General features: G+C 47.9%; 1 protein-coding gene across 2 annotated transcripts in view; it reads left to right on the top strand.

The window, feature by feature from the left end:
- Positions 1-20,143, top strand: part of TRIM23 (tripartite motif containing 23) — a 47,681-nt gene that overhangs the window by 7,176 nt on the left and 20,362 nt on the right. For both annotated transcript variants that reach the window (XM_063963215.1, XM_063963209.1), the window contains exons 3-4: positions 3,325-3,487; positions 16,734-16,855. In XM_063963215.1, coding sequence (XP_063819285.1) covers positions 3,325-3,487; positions 16,734-16,855 — 285 coding nt within the window. The remainder of the gene's footprint in view (positions 1-3,324; positions 3,488-16,733; positions 16,856-20,143) is intronic.

Here is a 20,143-nt window from a genome sequence, read left to right as displayed (position 1 = left end):
GTATGGAAGGGTGTGCATGTGTGTTCTTATCGCCTAAACAGGTCTCTACCTGATGTTCCTGCCTAAAATCGCTGTGGAAAGAACTGATTTGACGGAGTCAGTGGGCGGGACTATATGGTAAAGGCCCCAATGCATCCTGGGAGGCCAGAAAGCTCGTGACCGTGTTGGTGCCATTTTCGCTGTCGCTCGACAATATCCCAATGTTATCCTGTGGATACCTGTGGACATAAGAGAAATCACGTTATCAACGGTAAGTTCTTACCATAACGTATATATTTCCTGCGCTTGGCTGCCCAATCTGCTATATAGTTGTTTGAAGTTCAGGGGACTGTACCTTCTACAGTTAGTGATATGGGGACTGAATATGTTCAGAAAAGTACTTCTCACTTCTTGCACTTAAAAGCAGATTCAAGTATAAATATATGTGGATGAAATATTAGCTCTGCACTATTCAACCTGGGGCGTCTATCTCTTGTAGAGTATTACTGTTTCTTCAACTTTGTATGCGATCAGTACCATACTGATGAATCATCTGGGGAAATTGATGATGGGTAATCATATCCCGCTTTGCGAGCCTAAACCCCAGTGTAATGGGCGCGATCAGCACGATAAATGGAGGCAATTGAATATTGCTGCTGCGATCTACCATCACTTTAGACGCGAGATCGAACGTGAATAAACAGTTGAATTCCCCCCCACAGTTTGCTAAGTATTGCAAGATCTATCCACTCTCGGAATTTGCATGCAGCTACTGTATGCATCAGGTTAGTTATGTGGTTCTACTTAATGCACATACTGTATGACAAATCAATAGTGTTCACTCTAGAAGTGAAATGGGGCATGGCGCCGGACTCCGGGGGCATATGTGCGCGCGCGCCCGAAATGGGGGCGCGGCCACGCAAGTTAGGGGGCGTGGCCATGCCTACATCATTTTAGTGGGCGGTGCGGCCCACAGACGCTACTATAGAGAGCGTCTGTGGCCGGCGATATCACTTTTGGGGGCGTGGCCAGCACCTCCGTCGGTGCTGGGCTTCCCCCAGCTCTCTCCCAATGCGTGAATGGATGCCACGTGCATGCGCACGGCATCTTTACACGCTGGGAGGGAGGAAGCGGGCGGCTGTTCTAGCAGGGCGCCGCAAAAGGGGCAGGGCGGGTTTTTCCTGCTAAAAAAACGGGCAGGGCGCGGCGCCCTGCTAAAACAGCCTAGAGTGAACACTAAATCAAGAACAATAGCAAGTTCCGATGTAAGAAAACAATGAAAAAGCAATCCATGCTTCATAGAGCTTAAAAGCTATTGAAAGCATTTGGCGGCCGTTTAATATGTCAAACACAATCAAGTAATAAATCCATGCTTGCTTGTGTACATGCCTTCTGTGTCTGTGTATGTGGAATACTGTACAAATGATGTAGTCAGTCACTGTGGGGTCTGTTCATGAAGTAGTGAAAAGAGTGGAGAAAAGGACCAGTGGAGAAGTTGATCATGGCAACCAATCAGCTCTGAAGGAAGCCTTTATCAAGTACATTCTATAAAATGTAAGGGAGATGCTGATTGGTTGCCATAGGCAACTTCTCCACTGTTTTCACTGCTTCATGACTAGACCCCTGCGAGTGAACACAGCAGTACACAGCAGACTTGCAGGACAGCTGAATTATGGTTTCGGTATGAATGGTCGACCATGTTATGGTCGACAGTCATTAGGTCGACCACTATTGGTCGACATTGACATGGTCGACATGGACACATGGTCGACACATGAAAAGGTCGACATGAGTTTTTAAACTTTTTTTTGGTGTCGTTTTTTGCGTAAAGTGACTGGGAACCCCAATTAGTGCACCGCGGCCCCTCGCATGGCATGCTTCGGGCATGGTGCCTTCGCTTCGCTACCGCTTCGCTCGGCACAGATTACCGTTCCAATCGTAGTCCACGTGGATCGTAAAGTATGGAAAAGTTCCCCAAAAGAAAAAAAAGTTAAACTCTTGTTGACCTTTTCATGTGTCGACCATTTTCATGTGTCGACCATGTGTCCATGTCGACCATGTCAATGTCGACCAATAGCGGTCGACCTAATGACTGTCGACCATGTGAACGGATACCCTGAAATATGGGGTAGATGTATTAAGGCTTGAGAAGTGATAAAGCAGTGATAAGCGCAAGGTGATAACACAGCAGCCAATCATTTTGGATTTGAAAAATGGCAGTTAGGAGCTGACTGGCTTATCACTTCTTTATCATTTCTTTATCCCTGCTCCAGGCTTAATCTGCCCCACAGTCTTTCTTTGTAATAAAGTGGTTCCATACAGAGCTGTATTTGTAGTGTTATTACATAAATAATACCATACTGGCTAACGGCTGTAATTGTAGTTGTATTATACAAATGATGCTGGATGACCAAAATGAAAACAAGATTTACTGCTAATGTAACAGAAAATAGGAAAAGAAAAACAATTCTGCTTGGGGAGAAAGATGACTTTTTATCTGAAATGGCCACAAACTCCTAACTGTACTATTTCCCTGCACACAGCAGGCATCCTACTAGTAATGCATTAAAGAGCTATGTGGGCCCAACGTCTGTAGCCAGCTTCTGCGGAAATAGCTGATAACAGAGAACAGTACTCTGCCTTCAGCTATATACCGTATGCAGTGTCAAAAGGAGCCATTTGATATGCCGACTGTCGGGATCCCGGCTCTCAGTATACCGGCACCGGAATCCCGACTGCCGGCATACCAACAATTGTACTCCCTCTTGGGGTCTCCACCACACCCCTGCAGGGAGAATAAATAGCGTGGCGCGCCACCGTGCCCGCAGCGTGGTGAACGCAGTGAACCTGCAAGGGGCTCTCTTGTGCTCGCCCCGCGGGCGGGACCCTGGCGCCTGTATGTTGGGCGTTGGGATTCCGAGCGCCGGCATACCGTAGTAGACCCGTGTCAAACATTTCCATTTCTGTCAAGGTGTAGGCGGTTTATATATCATTTATGTGCCTGGTATTATTAGCTCTTATGTAAAGGCAGCATGTATGTGTTGTATTGATTTAGCAGGCTTTCAAAGGATAATTACCATACTTATTGTCTGTGTGCTGTAGTTGGACATTGTGTGAAATCACAGCAGCTGCTGGGGGTTCTGTAGTAGTAAACTCTTCTTCAGAAATGTATGCGAGACAGGTGATTCCATGTGTGATTTGTTGGGGCTCGAGTATTAATGTGATGTTGGGTGGTTCTTTTCCGCATATGACATCTGGGTCGGCACACCTTCCAGCGCTTGTTTCTGCTGTTGGGGTGTGTATATGTCAGTCAGTAATTGTGCTCTGTCTTCTGACACACTTTAGGTGCTGGAGTGTGGTGTTTGTGAAGATGTCTTTACGCTGCAAGGAGACAAGGTTCCCCGGTTACTGCTGTGCGGACACACTGTCTGTCATGACTGCCTGACGCGCCTTCCCCTGCATGGCCGGGCAATACGCTGTCCATTCGACAGGCAGGGTACCGAACTCGGTAATGATCTTTCCTTCAATTGTTTTAATAGCATTGCTAGTATTTGTTTAGTAGATTTTATTTACAGATCACCAGCATATCATGTATTGCTATAGACCAGGGCTGGCCAAACCGGTCCTCGAGATCTAGCAACAGGTCATGTTTTCCAGGCCTCCTGGAGATCTGTAGAATTGTCAGTTAGGAATGAATGCAGCACATCTTAATTAGTAATGACTACACCTGAGCACCAGCTAGGTGGTCTGGAAAATGTGAACTGTTGGTAGATCTCGAGGACCGGTTTGGCCAGCCCTGCTATAGACTGAAGGGATCATGATGCAATTGAATAACATAACAGTGATATGAAATAGAAAGTACAAGGTGAACCTGACCCAATGAGCTTACAATCTAAGGTTTGTGTGAAGAAGACTCTGTACATAATGATTTAGAATAACAGCTGTAGATGCTAGTGATTGGATAGAGTGTGTGACTGCAATCCGTGGAAGCACTTTCAGTCACCAGTAGTGATTCAGCCATTGGTTACTGGTATTCCTGTACAGCTACTGGTGGTGTGGTACGGTAGGAATGAGCAAATGCAGCAGGAGATGGAGACAGAAGAACCAGTCATTATAAAATAAATAAATAATGATGATAATCTTAGGACAGTCAGCTGCTGCTAGCTGTGACTGTCCTTAATCATTTATAGTAACTGCTCTCCTGGTTCTGTAGAAGGCTTTCTATCTAGTGCTGTATGGTGTGGCTATCCTGGCTGGGATGTAGTCAGTAGGTCACCAATAACATTCATAATTCATAATGTAGACCGTTACGATGTTGACTTTGTTAAAACCCAGAAGTCACATGATCACCAGGACCTGGAAGACTCCGCTGCAGCTGTCGGGAGCAGGTAAGTCACTGCTGAGCCACCAGGGACGATATGTCTGCATTCTCATGTCGACATACCATACCCATTTAGGTAAATAACTTAAAAGTGTATGGAAAATCTAGCGCAATTTCACGCATATATGAAGTTTGTACACATCTCCAGATGCACTGCATATGTGTCTGGTGTACTACATGTCCTAGGAAGTGACAGATGCACCTCCCTACTCTGGGGTTTAAATAGCTTTAAGCTTCCTTTTTTCAAAACCAGTGACGTAGTGGAGGAGTCCGACCATAGACCATATACTGTACATGCTATGGACCACTTCAGGACAAGGAAGTGCTATCTATAGGCATTCTTCTAGATATACTGTAGGACGGGTTTAACTCCCTCCTTCCCGATGGAGCCATTGTGTTAATATTTTTTTTATCCACACCAGTAATATAAATACTTATGATTGCAGAACATAACCCTGTTTTGCATCCAGTATAATTGCACATGAGTCTTCGATAGAGCCTAGAGGTATCTGAGGCTGCGCAGGTTTCCAGCTATTTCTCTAGCATCCATAAGGGATATTGGGGACACAGTATGATAGGGTATAGACGGGGTCCAAAGGAGCCAGTGCACTTTAAATTTCTTCCACTGGGTGTGCTGGCTCCTCCCCTCTATGCCTCCTCCTACAGGTAGTTTAGAAAAAAGTGCCCTCAGGAGAGGATGCACACTCTGGTAGCTCCAGAGTTTTTTTTTATTTATTTTATTTTTTATTTTAAACTTTTGTTTATTTCGGTATGCTGTTTGGGCAACAGCATACCTGCACCGTGGGAGTTAGGAGGGGGGGCGGTCACTGGCCTCGCGAGGTGCAGAACCACTTCCCCGCTGCAGGACCACCGTCCTGAGGGGTTGTTGTTCAGCGGGGCACTGCGCCTTGGCTGCCGCAGCACGTGGCACACCCCTAACACTGCCTGAAGGTGATCGTCTGTGGTGAGTACACACCGGGGACCCCAATAGGGGGGTCCCCCGGTTCTTGGTGCGGAAGAAGCGCTGGTGAGGCATACGGGTCCCTCCTTGGGGGGACCCGCTATAGCCCCTGCGTGAGACTGGCTAGCGATGGCTGTACTAAACATTCATGTGTAGCTACAGCATGGTTAGGAGACAGGGCCAGTATAAAAAAAGGCCGCCCAGCATGCTGACCGGCGCCTCCCCCCCCCCACCGTTCTTCAAGCAGAAATTGTGAACAGCACGCAAGAAGAGATAAGATAGGAAAATTGAGGCCACACTGAAATCTATCTTGCATTGCTGCAGGTGTATCTCGAAGACCAGTCATTGCAGGTTGCTGGATGACACATGCAATTCACTCCTGGGCTACTCGAATTCAGGAGGGTCTCTTGGGTGACATGACCCTAGTTACTACGGTGACTTTTCTAAAACACATTCAGGACATGGCAAGAGTCCTCTGTGACTCCAAAAGAGATTAGCAATATTAATGCTAGGACCACTGCTATGGCTGTGTCCGCACACAGAGCTATATGGTTGTGTCAGTGGATTGCAGACTGTGACTACAAACGCAATGTGGAATCTCTTCCCTTTACAGGTTAATTGGACGCATGGATCTCCAAAGCTACTGCTGGGAAATCCGCGTTTCTTCCCCCGGGTACCTACCCGGGACCGTCTACTCAGTTCTTTCAGTCCACCAGATTTCGATCTAGGGCCAGAGGTGCATCAATGCAGCTAGAGGCACCAGGGGTAAACCTAAGAAACCATCCGTTGCCGGCTCTCAAGAACAGAGCACCAGTTCAGCTTCCGCAAAAAACGTATATATAAAAACAGTATGACGGTGCCCGCCCACCCCGGGAGGATCTCGAGATGGGAGCCCGGTTACGTCACTTCAGCCCCATCTGGGAAAGTTCCTTCCAGGACGCCTAGGTAAGGGACCTTATTTCTCAGGGTTACAAGCTGGAGTTCGACTGTGCTGCTCCCCAACGATTTTTCAAATCAAGCTTACCAGCTTTGGAAAATATGCGTGTTACGCTACTACAGGCCATCACAAAGTTGGTTCAGTCCCAAGTCATTGTTCCAGTACCCCTGAAACAGCGAGGCCAAGGTTACTACTCCAGTCTGTTCATTGTGCCAAAACCAGACCGGTCTGTGAGGCCCATTTTGAATCTGAATTCCTTGAATCCGTACACTAAAGGTTTTCAAATTCAAGATGGAATCTTTGAGAGCAGTGATCGCAGGCCTGGAACATCAGGAATTCCTAGTGTCCCTGGAGATCAAGGACGCCTACCTCCACGTCCCAATTTGGCCTCCAAATCAGGCCTATCTGAGTTTCGCCCTGCTGAACGATCCCTATCAGTTCCAGGCCTTACCCTTTGGCCTCTCTACAGCTCCGAGAGTTTTCACGAAGGTGATGACGGAAATGATGTTCCAGTTCATAGTCCAGGGGGTCAAGGTGGTCCCTTACCTGGACGATCTCCTGATAAAAGCGAGTCCCAGGGAGCTCCTGCTCTATATAGATCGCACTATACACCTTCTGTCACACCACGGGGAGATCCTCAATCTACAAAAGACCCACCTGGAGACATCTCAGCGGCTCCTGTTTCTGGGAATGCTACTAGATACTGTAGCGCAGAAAGTGTTCCTCCCAGAGGACAAAGTGAGAAATCTACAGGAAATGGTGCACATGGTTCTCCGTCCGACTTGAGTTTCCATTCATCTTTGCATAAGATTGTTGGGAAAGATGGTAGCCTCTTACGAGGCCATCCAGTATGGACGGTTCCGTGCCACACCTTTTCAACTGGACATCCTGCACAAGTGGTCTGATTCCCATCTTCAGATGCACCGGATGATTCAACTGTCACCCCGAGCCAGAATTTCACTCCTGTGGTGGCTGCAGTCTTCCAATCTCCAGGAAGGTCGACGCTTCGGAATTCAGGATTGGATTCTCCTCTCGACGGATGCGAGTCTGAGAGGAAGGGGTGCAGTTCCAGGGCAGGTGGTCTGCCCAAGAGGCCTTACTTCCAATCCACATCCTGGAACTTCTGGCTATCTACAATGCCCTGATTTAGGGATCAAGCAATCCAGGTACAGTCTGACATGCCACGGCTGTGGCATACGTCAATTGACAAGTAGAGACAAAAAGCAGGGCCTGCATGCAAGAAGTATCAAAGATACTCCTCTGGGCGGAAAGAAATGCTCTAGCACTGTCTGTAATCTTCATTCCGGGAGTGGACAACTGGGAAGCGGACTTCCTGAGTCGCCACGATTTCCACCCAGGGGAGTGGGGCCTACATCCTTAAGTGTTTCAACAGATCATCGACCGGTGGGGTTGCCCCCAGATCGACATGATGGTGTCTCGCCTCAACAAGAAACTGCAATGGATGCACTGACGTCGCCTTGGCCTTACCAGCTGGTCTACATATTTCCTCCGATTCCGTTGATCCCAAAGGTGCTCAAGAGGATCTGGCATCAAGGTGTACAAGCAATTCTGCTTGCCCCGGAGAGCGTGATACGCGGATCTTCTGGGCATGTCCGTCGAAGACCCTTGGCCTCTACCACTCATAAGATATCTTCTTCAACAAGGACCATTCGTATAACCGGACTTACGGCGGCTTCGTTTGACTGCATGGAAGTTGAGCGGAACATCCTAGCTCACAAGGGACTTTCCAAAAAGGTCATTGCCACTATGGTGCAAGCCAGAAAACCTGTGACGTCAAAACACTATCATATCATCTCGCGGAGATACGTCTCCTGGTGCGAGGAACGCACATATCCATCTGCCGATTTTCACTTGGGAAGATTTCGGCTTTTTCAATCTTCTTCCAAAAGAAGTTGGCTATACTGTCTGAAGTTCAGACCTTCTTGCAAGGAATGCTTCACATCCAACCCCCGTTTGTGCCGCCTACGGCACCTTGGGATTTGGATGTGGTATTACGATTCCTACAGTCCTCCTGGTTTGAACTAGAGATGAGCGCCGGAAATTTTTCGGGTTTTGGGTTCGGTTCCGCGGCCGTGTTTTGGGTTCGACCGCGTTTTGGCAAAACCTAACCGAATTTTTTTTGTCGGATTCGGGTGTGTTTTGGATTCGGGTGTTTTTTTCCAAAAAACCTAAAAAACAGCTTAAATCATAGAATTTGGGGGTCATTTTGATCCCAAAGTATTATTAACCTCAAAAACCATCATTTCCACTCATTTTCAGTCTATTCTGAATACCTCACAATATTATTTTTAGTCCTAAAATTTGCACCGAGGTCGCTGGATGACTAAGCTAAGCGACCCTAGTGGCCGACACAAACACCTGGCCCATCTAGGAGTGGCACTGCAGTGTCACGCAGGATGTCCCTTCCAAAAAACCCTCCCCAAACAGCACATGACGCAAAGAAAAAAAGAGGCGCAATGAGGTAGCTGTGTGAGTAAGATAAGCGACCCTAGTGGCCGACACAAACACCGGGCCCATCTAGGAGTGTCACTGCAGCGTCACGCAGGATGTCCCTTCCAAAAAACCCTCCCCAAACAGCACATGACGCAAAGAAAAAAAGAGGCGCAATGAGGTAGCTGTGTGAGTAAGATAAGCGACCCTAGTGGCCGACACAAACACCGGGCCCATCTAGGAGTGTCACTGCAGTGTCACGCAGGATGTCCCTTCCAAAAAACCCTCCCCAAACAGCACATGACGCAAAGAAAAAAAGAGGCGCAATGAGGTAGCTGTGTGAGTAAGATAAGCGACCCTAGTGGCCGACACAAACACCGGGCCCATCTAGGAGTGTCACTGCAGTGTCACGCAGGATGTCCCTTCCAAAAAACCCTCCCCAAACAGCACATGATGCAAAGAAAAATTAAAGAAAAAAGAGGTGCAAGATGGAATTGTCCTTGGGCCCTCCCACCCACCCTTATGTTGTATAAACAGGACATGCACACTTTAACCAACCCATCATTTCAGTGACAGGGTCTGCCACACGACTGTGACTGATATCACGGGTTGGTTTGGACCCCCACCAAAAAAGAAGCAATTAATCTCTCCTTGCACAAACTGGCTCTACAGAGGCAAGATGTCCACCTCATCATCATCCTCCGATATATCACCGTGTACATCCCCCTCCTCACAGATTATCAATTCGTCCCCACTGGAATCCACCATCTCAGCTCCCTGTGTACTTTGTGGAGGCAATTGCTGCTGGTCAATGTCTCCGCGGAGGAATTGATTATAATTCATTTTAATGAACATCATCTTCTCCACATTTTCTGGATGTAACCTCGTACGCCGATTGCTGACAAGGTGAGCGGCGGCACTAAACACTCTTTCGGAGTACACACTTGTGGGAGGGCAACTTAGGTAGAATAAAGCCAGTTTGTGCAAGGGCCTCCAAATTGCCTCTTTTTCCTGCCAGTATAAGTACGGACTGTGTGACGTGCCTACTTGGATGCGGTCACTCATATAATCCTCCACCATTCTTTCAATGTTGAGAGAATCATATGCAGTGACAGTAGACGACATGTCCGTAATCGTTGTCAGGTCCTTCAGTCCGGACCAGATGTCAGCATCAGCAGTCGCTCCAGACTGCCCTGCATCACCGCCAGCGGGTGGGCTCGGAATTCTGAGCCTTTTCCTCGCACCCCCAGTTCCGGGAGAATGTGAAGGAGGAGATGTTGACAGGTCGCGTTCCGCTTGACTTGACAATTTTCTCACCAGCAGGTCTTTCAACCCCAGCAGACTTGTGTCTGCCGGAAAGAGAGATCCAAGGTAGGCTTTAAATCTAGGATCGAGCACGGTGGCCAAAATGTAGTGCTCTGATTTCAACAGATTGACCACCCGTGAATCCTTGTTAAGCGAATTAAGGGCTCCATCCACAAGTCCCACATGCCTAGCGGAATCGCTCCGTGTTAGCTCCTCCTTCAATGTCTCCAGCTTCTTCTGCAAAAGCCTGATGAGGGGAATGACCTGACTCAGGCTGGCAGTGTCTGAACTGACTTCACGTGTGGCAAGTTCAAAGGGCATCAGAACCTTGCACAACGTTGAAATCATTCTCCACTGCGCTTGAGACAGGTGCATTCCACCTCCTATATCGTGCTCAATTGTATAGGCTTGAATGGCCTTTTGCTGCTCCTCTAACCTCTGAAGCATATAGAGGGTTGAATTCCACCTCGTTACCACTTCTTGCTTCAGATGATGGCAGGGCAGGTTCAGTAGTTTTTGGTGGTGCTCCAGTCTTCTGTACGTGGTGCCTGTACGCCGAAAGTGTCCCGCAATTCTTCTGGCCACCGACAGCATCTCTTGCACGCCCCTGTCGTTTTAAAAAAAATTCTGCACCACCAAATTCAAGGTATGTGCAAAACATGGGACGTGCTGGAATTTGCCCATATTTAATGCACACACAATATTGCTGGCGTTGTCCGATGCCACAAATCCACAGGAGAGTCCAATTGGGGTAAGCCATTCCGCGATGATCTTCCTCAGTTGCCGTAAGAGGTTTTCAGCTGTGTGCGTATTCTGGAAACCGGTGATACAAAGCGTAGCCTGCCTAGGAAAGAGTTGGCGTTTGCGAGATGCTGCTACTGGTGCCGCCGCTGCTGTTCTTGCGGCGGGAGTCCATACATCTACCCAGTGGGCTGTCACAGTCATATAGTCCTGACCCTGCCCTGCTCCACTTGTCCACATGTCCGTGGTTAAGTGGACATTGGGTACAACTGCATTTTTTAGGACACTGGTGAGTCTTTTTCTGACGTCCGTGTACATTCTCGGTATCGCCTGCCTAGAGAAGTGGAACCTAGATGGTATTTGGTAACTGGGGCACACTGCCTCAATAAATTGTCTAGTTCCCTGTGAACTAACGGCGGATACCGGACGCACGTCTAACACCAACATAGTTGTCAAGGCCTCAGTTATCCGCTTTGCAGCAGGATGACTGCTGTGATATTTCATCTTCCTCGCAAAGGACTGTTGAACAGTCAATTGCTTACTGGAAGTAGTACAAGTGGGCTTACGACTTCCCCTCTCTGGGATGACCATTGACTCCCAGCAGCAACAACAGCAGCGCCAGCAGCAGTAGGCGTTACACGCAAGGATGCATCGGAGGAATCCCAGGCAGGAGAGGACTCGTCAGAATTGCCAGTGACATGGCCTGCAGGACTATTGGCATTCCTGGGGAAGGAGGAAATTGACACTGAGGGAGTTGGTGGGGTGGTTTGCGTGAGCTTGGTTACAAGAGGAAGGGATTTACTGGTCAGTGGACTGCTTCCGCTGTCGCCCAAAGTTTTTGAACTTGTCACTGACTTATTATGAATGCGCTGCAGGTGACGTATAAGGGAGGATGTTCCGAGGTGGTTAACGTCCTTACCCCTACTTATTACAGCTTGACAAAGGCAACACACGGCTTGACACCTGTTGTCCGCATTTCTGTTGAAATACTTCCACACCGAAGAGCTGATTTTTTTTTGTATTTTCACCAGGCATGTCAGTGGCCATATTCCTCCCACGGACAACAGGTGTCTCCCCGGGTGCCTGACTTAAACAAACCCCCTCACCATCAGAATCCTCCTGGTCAATTTCCTCCCCAGCGCCAGCAACACCCATATCCTCCTCATCCTGGTGTACTTCAACACTGACATCTTCAATCTGACTATCAGGAACTGGACTGCGGGTGCTCCTTCCAGCACTTGCAGGGGGCGTGCAAATGGTGGAAGGCGCATGCTCTTCACGTCCAGTGTTGGGAAGGTCAGGCATCGCAACCGACACAATTGGACTCTCCTTGTGGATTTGGGATTTCGAAGAACGCACAGTTCTTTGCGGTGCTTTTGCCAGCTTGAGTCTTTTCAGTTTTCTAGCGAGAGGCTGAGTGCTTCCATCCTCATGTGAAGCTGAACCACTAGCCATGAACATAGGCCAGGGCCTCAGCCGTTCCTTGCCACTCCGTGTGGTAAATGGCATATTGGCAAGTTTACGCTTCTCCTCCGACAATTTTATTTTAGGTTTTGGAGTCCTTTTTTTACTGATATTTGGTGTTTTGGATTTGACATGCTCTGTACTATGACATTGGGCATCGGCCTTGGCAGACGACGTTGCTGGCATTTCATCGTCTCGGCCATGACTAGTGGCAGCAGCTTCAGCACGAGGTGGAAGTGGATCTTGATCTTTCCCTAATTTTGGAACCTCAACATTTTTGTTCTCCATATTTTAATAGGCACAACTAAAAGGCACCTCAGGTAAACAATGGAGATGGATGGATACTAGTATACTTATGGATGGACTGCCGAGTGCCGACACAGAGGTAGCTACAGCCGTGGACTACCGTACTGTGTCTGCTGCTAATATAGACTGGATGATAATGAGATGTAGTATGTATAAAGAAGAAAGAAAAAAAAAAACCACGGGTAGGTGGTATACAATTATGGATGGACTGCCGAGTGCCGACACAGAGGTAGCTACAGCCGTGGACTACTGTACTGTGTCTGCTGCTAATATAGACTGGATGATAATGAGATGTAGTATGTATAAAGAAGAAAGAAAAAAAAAACCACGGGTAGGTGGTATACAATTATGGATGGACTGCCGAGTGCCGACACAGAGGTAGCTACAGCCGTGGACTACTGTACTGTGTCTGCTGCTAATATAGACTGGATGATAATGAGATGTAGTATGTATAAAGAAGAAAGAAAAAAAAAAACCACGGGTAGGTGGTATACAATTATGGATGGACTGCCGAGTGCCGACACAGAGATAGCTACAGCCGTGGACTACCGTACTGTACTGTGTCTGCTGCTAATATAGACTGGATGATAGTGAGATGTAGTATGTATAAAGAAGAAAGAAAAAAAAAAACCACGGGTAGGTGGTATACAATTATGGATGGACTGCCGAGTGCCGACACAGAGGTAGCTACAGCCGTGGACTACCGTACTGTACTGTGTCTGCTGCTAATATAGACTGGATGATAATGAGATGTAGTATGTATAAAGAAGAAAGAAAAAAAAAACCACGGGTAGGTGGTATACAATTATGGATGGACTGCCGAGTGCCGACACAGAGGTAGCTACAGCCGTGAACTACCGTACTGTGTCTGCTGCTAGTATAGACTGGATGATAAATAATGATATAAAAAATATATATATATCTCACTACTGCAGCCGGACAGGTATATATTATATAATGACGGACCTGCTGGACACTGTCTGTCAGCAGAATGAGTTTTTTAATTTTTATAGAATAAAAAAACACTACACAAGTCACACGACGAGTGTACTTTTTCAGGCAGACATTCAATCACAATATACTATACTGGTGGTCAGTGTGGTCTGGTCACTGGTCACAGTGGTCAGTGGTCAGTCACACTGGCAGTGGCACTCTGGCAGCAAAAGTGTGCACTGTTTAATATGTACTCCTGGCTCCTGCTATAACCTATAACTGCTCCCCAGTCTCCCCCACAATTAAGCTGTGTGAGCACAGTCAGATATTATACATAGATGATGCAGCACACTGGGCTGAGCACAGATATGGTATGTGAGTGTGACTGAGTCACTGTGTATCGTTTTTTTCAGGCAGAGAACAAGAACAGAACGGATTATTAAATAATAATAAATTATAAAACTGCACTGGTGGTCAGGTCACTGGTCATCAGTCACTAGTATAACTCCTCCTAAGCTCCAGTAAGTAAATGAAGTGTCTCACTCTCCTATCTATTTTAATTTCTAAACGGAGAGGACGCCAGCCACGTCCTCTCCCTATCAATCTCAATGCACGTGTGAAAATGGCCGCGACGCGCGGCTCCTTATATAGAATCCGAGTCTCGCGATAGAATCCGAGCCTCGCGAGAATCCGACAGCGTGATGATGACGTTCGGGCGCGCTCGGGTTAACCGAGCAAGGCGGGAAGATCCGAGTCGCTCGGACCCGTGTAAAAAAAACATGAAGTTCGGGCGGGTTCGGATTCAGAGAAACCGAACCCGCTCATCTCTAGTTTGAACCTCTGATGACCGTAGAAGACAAGTACCTCACGTGGAAGACAGTGATATTACTGAACCTGGCTTCTGCTAGACATGTCTCAGAATTGGGGGCCTCATCATATAAAAGTCCGTATTTGGTCTTTTACGAGGACAGAGTGGAGCTCCAGACTAGACAGCAGTTCCTGCCGAAGGTTGTTTCCGTGTTTCATCTGAATCAACCTATTGTGGTTCCGTCCTGTTCGGACGCTTCTGCTCCTCCGGAGGCATTGGATGCTGTGCGTGCCTTGAAGATCTATGTCAAGCATACAGCTCAGATCAGAAAAACTGATTCCTTGTTCGTGCTCTATGATGCGCAGAAGAAGGGTTGCCCTGTTTCAAAGCAGTCCATTTCTCATTGGATTCGACTTACTATCCAACAAGCCTATGTGTCGGCAGCCTTACCTGTTCCTAAGTCTCTAAAGGCCCACTCTACTATATCAGTGGGCTCTTCCTGGGCGGCTACCCGTGGAGTCTCGGCATTACAACTATGCCGAGCCGCTACCTGGTCGGGGAAGAACGCCTTTGTGAAATTATACAAGTTTGATACCCTGGTCAAAGAGGATACCCAGTTTGGGCAGGTGGTGCTGCAGATGTCTCTGCTCGTTCCCGCCCGTTCTGGAAGCTTTGGGACATCCCCCATCGCACTAATGTGTCCCCAATATTCCTAATGGATGCTAGAGAAAATAGGATTTGAAATACCTCCTGGTAAATCCTTTTCTCATAGTTCATAAGGGATATTGGGCGCCCGCCTCTGTGCAGTGACTTTCTGCAGGTTCTCTGTTAGGTGTTACCTGTTCAGCTGTTACTGTTTATGTTGCTGGCCCAGTTATGTTATGGTGTGCTGGTGTATAAATCTCACCACACTTCTCGTTTTGTTCCTCCTCTCAAGTATGTCCTTTCTCCTTCGGCACTGTTTTACCTATAACTGCCTGTGGGAAGGGGCACAGAAGGGAGGAGTGTGCAATGGGCCTGATTCCTAGATGGCCACTAATGCATGCACAGCTGTGATCCCGTATGCAGCAGATGTGAGAAAATATGGCAATGCTGCAGCTGCCTGAAAATGTATTGAGACACCCACCGGTGGCCTCCCAGATCCCAGCAGCTAGGTACAAAAACACAGCACCGTTCGCAGATCCTTCTATCTGAGTAACTGTATGGTTGCGCAGAATTGCCGCGGAAACTTAGATGCTGGCGCCATGTTTTCTGTGTATAAAATTACATAAAAACTGTCGCATCTTGCCTGCGATTTTGTCGCTACTCTCCATATCCACCCCAATCGGTCCCTAGGAAGCACTTTGGAAAGTATTCTCACTGCCAGGGTTTCGCTAAAGTACCTTCGCGCATGCACCGCTAATTCAGTACAAATGCGCAGTCGGACGATAATTTCTCGGCTGTGTACATTTCGGCATTGCGTACATCCCTGAATTGTGCCCAGTGTTCTGTTAATTGAATATACACGGAGTGTGTATAGCAATCATGAGCCGTTTGTTGCTGATTAATAAAACTTTATTTTAAAGCTCTTGTTCCAAAATGTGTCCTGTTCACAGTAATGTAAGTTTTTCTTTAAACCGCTCCTCTATTTTAACTCTAACAGATCAATTGAAAAGAATTTTGCAGGACTCTCAAAAATGAGAAATCCTTGTAGCAGACCTGATCACTGCTGTGCGTTTTCGCACAGCGGGCGATCAGGGCTGAACTGCGCAGACGCCGAAGTGTGCCGGCGCATGCCAGAGATGCTATCAGCATCTCAGCCCAGCAATCGCCTCTACCTGATTGACAGGCAGAGGCGTTCGCTGGGCAGGAGGGGGCAGGCCGGCGGCGTTGGGCCTCCGGTTTCGGTGCGCGGTCCATGCAACGCAGGCATGTCCAGACCATGCGGGGGCGGGCCGTGACGGTTGCGTGACGTCACACGCAGCCGCTGCGACCCGGAGAGCGACGAGCAGCTCCCTGCCAGCGCGCAGGAGTTGTTCAGGTACAAAAGCATTGCCGCCGTGCGATGCTTTTGTATCTATGTGGTGGGGGGGGGGGGACCAGACATGCTGGGCGTCCCCCCGCATGTCAGGGTGGCTGATTGTAGCTGTGCAAAATTTTGCACGGCTACGATCAGGTCTGAATTAGGCCCTATGTTTCTGTTTTCCCTGCCCATTTTATTTCACGTTCCCACAGAACTGAGGGAGTTTTCTATAATACATTTACAAGCCTATTAAAATTAATGCTGACTGCAAACTTAATTGGTGTTTTTTCAATAAGAAATACTTGGAGATTGCACGTTCACACAAGAGGTACTCATGCCAGACCAATAATAAATTATCCATTTCTCATGAGATGTATGGGAGTTATAGTAAAAGGTGCCTGTAAGCTTCCTATGGGGAATTGAAATCTGTGTTTAATAATCTTAGACATTTTTGTACTTTTACAGGAGACTCTGGTGTTTGGGGTTTAAAGAAAAACTTTGCTCTACTGGAACTTCTTGAACGACTGCAAAATGGCGCAAGTGGTCAGTGTGGTTCTTCGGAAGAAGCCATAGGAGCATGTGGAGAGGTATATCTGGGCCAATGGGCCAAAGCTTTCATAGCCCAGTTACGGGATCGGTATGAAATACCTCCAATCAAAATCCCGACACCAATTGACCGATGGTCAAAATCCCGACATGGACAAAATACCGACATTTAAAATACCGACATGTAAAATGCTGACAGGTCAAAATACCGACATGCAATTTTTTGTGTGAATGTCTACATAAGTCAACATGGACACCATATAAAGTGTACCGCGTGCGCTCGCCATGCTTCGGGCACGGTGCCTCGCTGCGCTCGGCACACTATTATATTCCCCCTCCAGGTCCACTGGGATGGTAAAGTATGAACAAGTCTGTTTTTCAATGAAAAAAATCATGAAAAACTCATGTCGGTATTTTAAATGTCGGTATTTTAAATGTCGGGATTTTAAATGTCGGTATTTTAAATGTCGGGATTTTGACCTTGTTGGGATTTTGACCTTGTTGGGATTTTGACCATCGGTCAATTGGTGTCGGGATTTTGAACGTCGGGATTTTGATTGGAGGTAAACCGACTGCATCTCCCAGTTACTACTTCTCTTTATAAACTGCACAAAATAATATAAAGGGCCACCTTTGCAGTTTTGAGCAAATCTGGTACAACTAAGCAACCATGGTGCAATGCAAGGGGTGTCTTTGTAATTTTTATTTCTCTTACATCCTAGAGGATACTGGGGTCCATTTAGTACCATGGGGTATAGATTGGTCCACTATGAGCCATGAGCACTTTAAGAATTTGATAGTGTGGGATGGCTCCTCCCTCTATGCCCCTCCTGCCAGACTCCGTTTAGAAAATGTGCTCGGAGGAGCCGGTCACGCTGAAGGAAGCTTCTGAAGAGTTATCTGCATTTATTTTCTATGTTTGTTATTTTCAGGCATGGCTGGTTGGCACAAGCCTCCTTGCTTCGTGGGACTTGGGGGGGGGGGGGGGGGGGGGGTTCTGCCCAACCTCTTCTTGAAGGGTAAATGGTCCCGTTCCCTGCTGACAGGACACTGAGCTCCTGAGGGAACTATTCACAAGCCCCACCACGGCGAGCGTACATTCCCGCAGCACGCCGCCACCCCTAACAGAGCTAGAAGAATGAAGAGTGGCGAGTACTGAGCCGGCGTCCCGGTTGGCGGGGCACCGGCCATTATGGCGGCTCGAGGGTACGGAGACGCATGGCTTCTAAACGGGGCGGAATGCGTCTCCAGACACAGTACACAACTGCGTCTCAGTACACAGTACCCAGACTGGCAAACACAGCCTTAAAACGGTTCTGCTCCATTTTAAGCACAAAAATGACCTCAACCACTATATAAAAAAAAAAAGCGGGAAGACCTCACGCCATTGAAGGGGCGGGGTTTCACTACGAGAGGATCCAGCAGCAAACCAGCGCCATTTTCCCTCTGCAGTGGACACCGATACTGACTGACAGGCATGCGCAGCTCCTCCGGTGTGACTCCAAATTACCTCAGCGGTACCAGGGGGTCATAGCAGGGGGAAAGCGACTATTAGTGTACTAAGTCCCCTATCAGGGTACTTAGTCTGCGACCCAGCTATGCTTGACATTAGCAGTAAGGGCGCGGTGGGGGCTGGCTCCAAAAAACTGTGTCTCCCTGAAGGAGTTACTTGTGCGTAACCTTTTCCTGTGGGTGTGTGTGTGTGTGTGTGTGTGTGTGTGTGTGTTGTCACATTTACGTTATGTCAGGCAAAGAGTGTGTTTCTTGTACAGCGGAGTGTTCCTCTTCACCAGCGCAAAAGCGATCTCTGGCCCGTATCCTGCAGTCTGACTCTGACAGGTCAGACATGGAGGAGGGGGAGGTGGACTCAGAGGGGGGGATGCAGCTCTGACACAAGGAATAGAGGCTCTTATAGAGGCTATCGGAGATGTTCTGCATATTCCTGATAAGATTCCTCACACTCCTCTGACACCTTATTTTAATGTAAAAAAAAGAAGTCCTCAGTTACTTTTCCTGCGTCAAATGAATTGAATACCCTGTTTGAAGAACCATGGGTTAATCCTGATAAGAAGTTTCAGATCCCTAAAAGGTTGCTCTCTTCTTTTCCTTTTCCTCTGGAGGATAAGAGAAAATGGGAAAATCCACCGATAGTGGACGCATCAGTCTCTAGGCTGTCACGTAATATTGTATTGCCTGTTCCTGGTGCAGCCTCCCTGCAAGACACGGCTGATCATAAAATTGAGACTACACTCAAGTCATTGTACACAGCTGCTGGGGTGGCCCAAAGACCCACTATTGCATATACGTGGATCAATAAAGCCATTGCTAAATGGTCAGGTAACCTAATTGAGGGGTTAGATACCTTATCTAGGGGGGATGTTGTCTTACTCCTGCAGTATATACTGCAGCAGGACTCTGCGAACTTTATGGTGGAAGCCATAAAGGAAATAGGCGTGCTTAACGCACGCACCACCGCTATGGCAGTGTCAGCACGCAGGGGCTTGTGGCTATGCCAGTGGACTGCTGACGCTGACTCCAGGAAAGGCATGGAAAGCCTACCATTCACAGGAGAGGCCCTGTTTGGAGATGAATTAGACATATGGATCTCCACAGCTACTGCGGATAAGTCTACGTATCTTCCTTCCGTAGCCCCCCCAATCAAGAAGACTTATTCAGCTTCTAAGTTAGTCCTTTCGGACGGCCAAGTTCAAGGGCAAATCCAGAGGTGCTTCTACGTCCTCCAGCGGCGTAAGAGGTAAACCACGCAAACCAACAACAGCAGGTGTTCAGGAACAGAGCTTCGGGCTCTGTTTCCTCAAAGGCTTCAGCATGACGGTGGACCGCAGTGCCTGGAAGGCTGATAGGTGGGAGCCCGACTACAATTCTTCAGTCAGATCTGGTCAAATTCGTGCCAGGATCCCTGGGTCATAGATCTTATTTCCCAGGGCTACAGATTGGAGTTCCAAAAGCTCCCACCTCACAGATTTTTCAAATCAGGCTTGCCAGTTTCACAAGAGGCAAGTATACAGCATGCCATCCAAAAACTGGTACAGACTCGGGTCACTCTTCCAGTTCCACTAAACAAGGGGTACTATTCCAACTTGTTCATAGTACCAAAACCGGACGGTTCGGTAAGACCAATTCTGAACCTCAAGTCTTTGAACCCATACTTACGATTGTTCAAGTTCAATATGGAGTCTCTGAGAGCGGTGATCTGGAGGAGGGGGAATTCCTAGTGTCTCTGGATATCAAGGATGCGTACCTTCATATTCCGATCTGGCCGCCTCATCAGGCTTATCTCCGGTTGGCACTGCAGGACTGTCACTACC

The sequence above is a fragment of the Pseudophryne corroboree genome, chromosome 1, assembly GCF_028390025.1.
Source record: "Pseudophryne corroboree isolate aPseCor3 chromosome 1, aPseCor3.hap2, whole genome shotgun sequence".
In the NCBI taxonomy this organism is placed as follows: domain Eukaryota; kingdom Metazoa; phylum Chordata; class Amphibia; order Anura; family Myobatrachidae; genus Pseudophryne; species Pseudophryne corroboree.
Note: the sequence above shows the minus strand (reverse complement) of the source record. Positions and strands in the feature narration are given on the sequence as shown.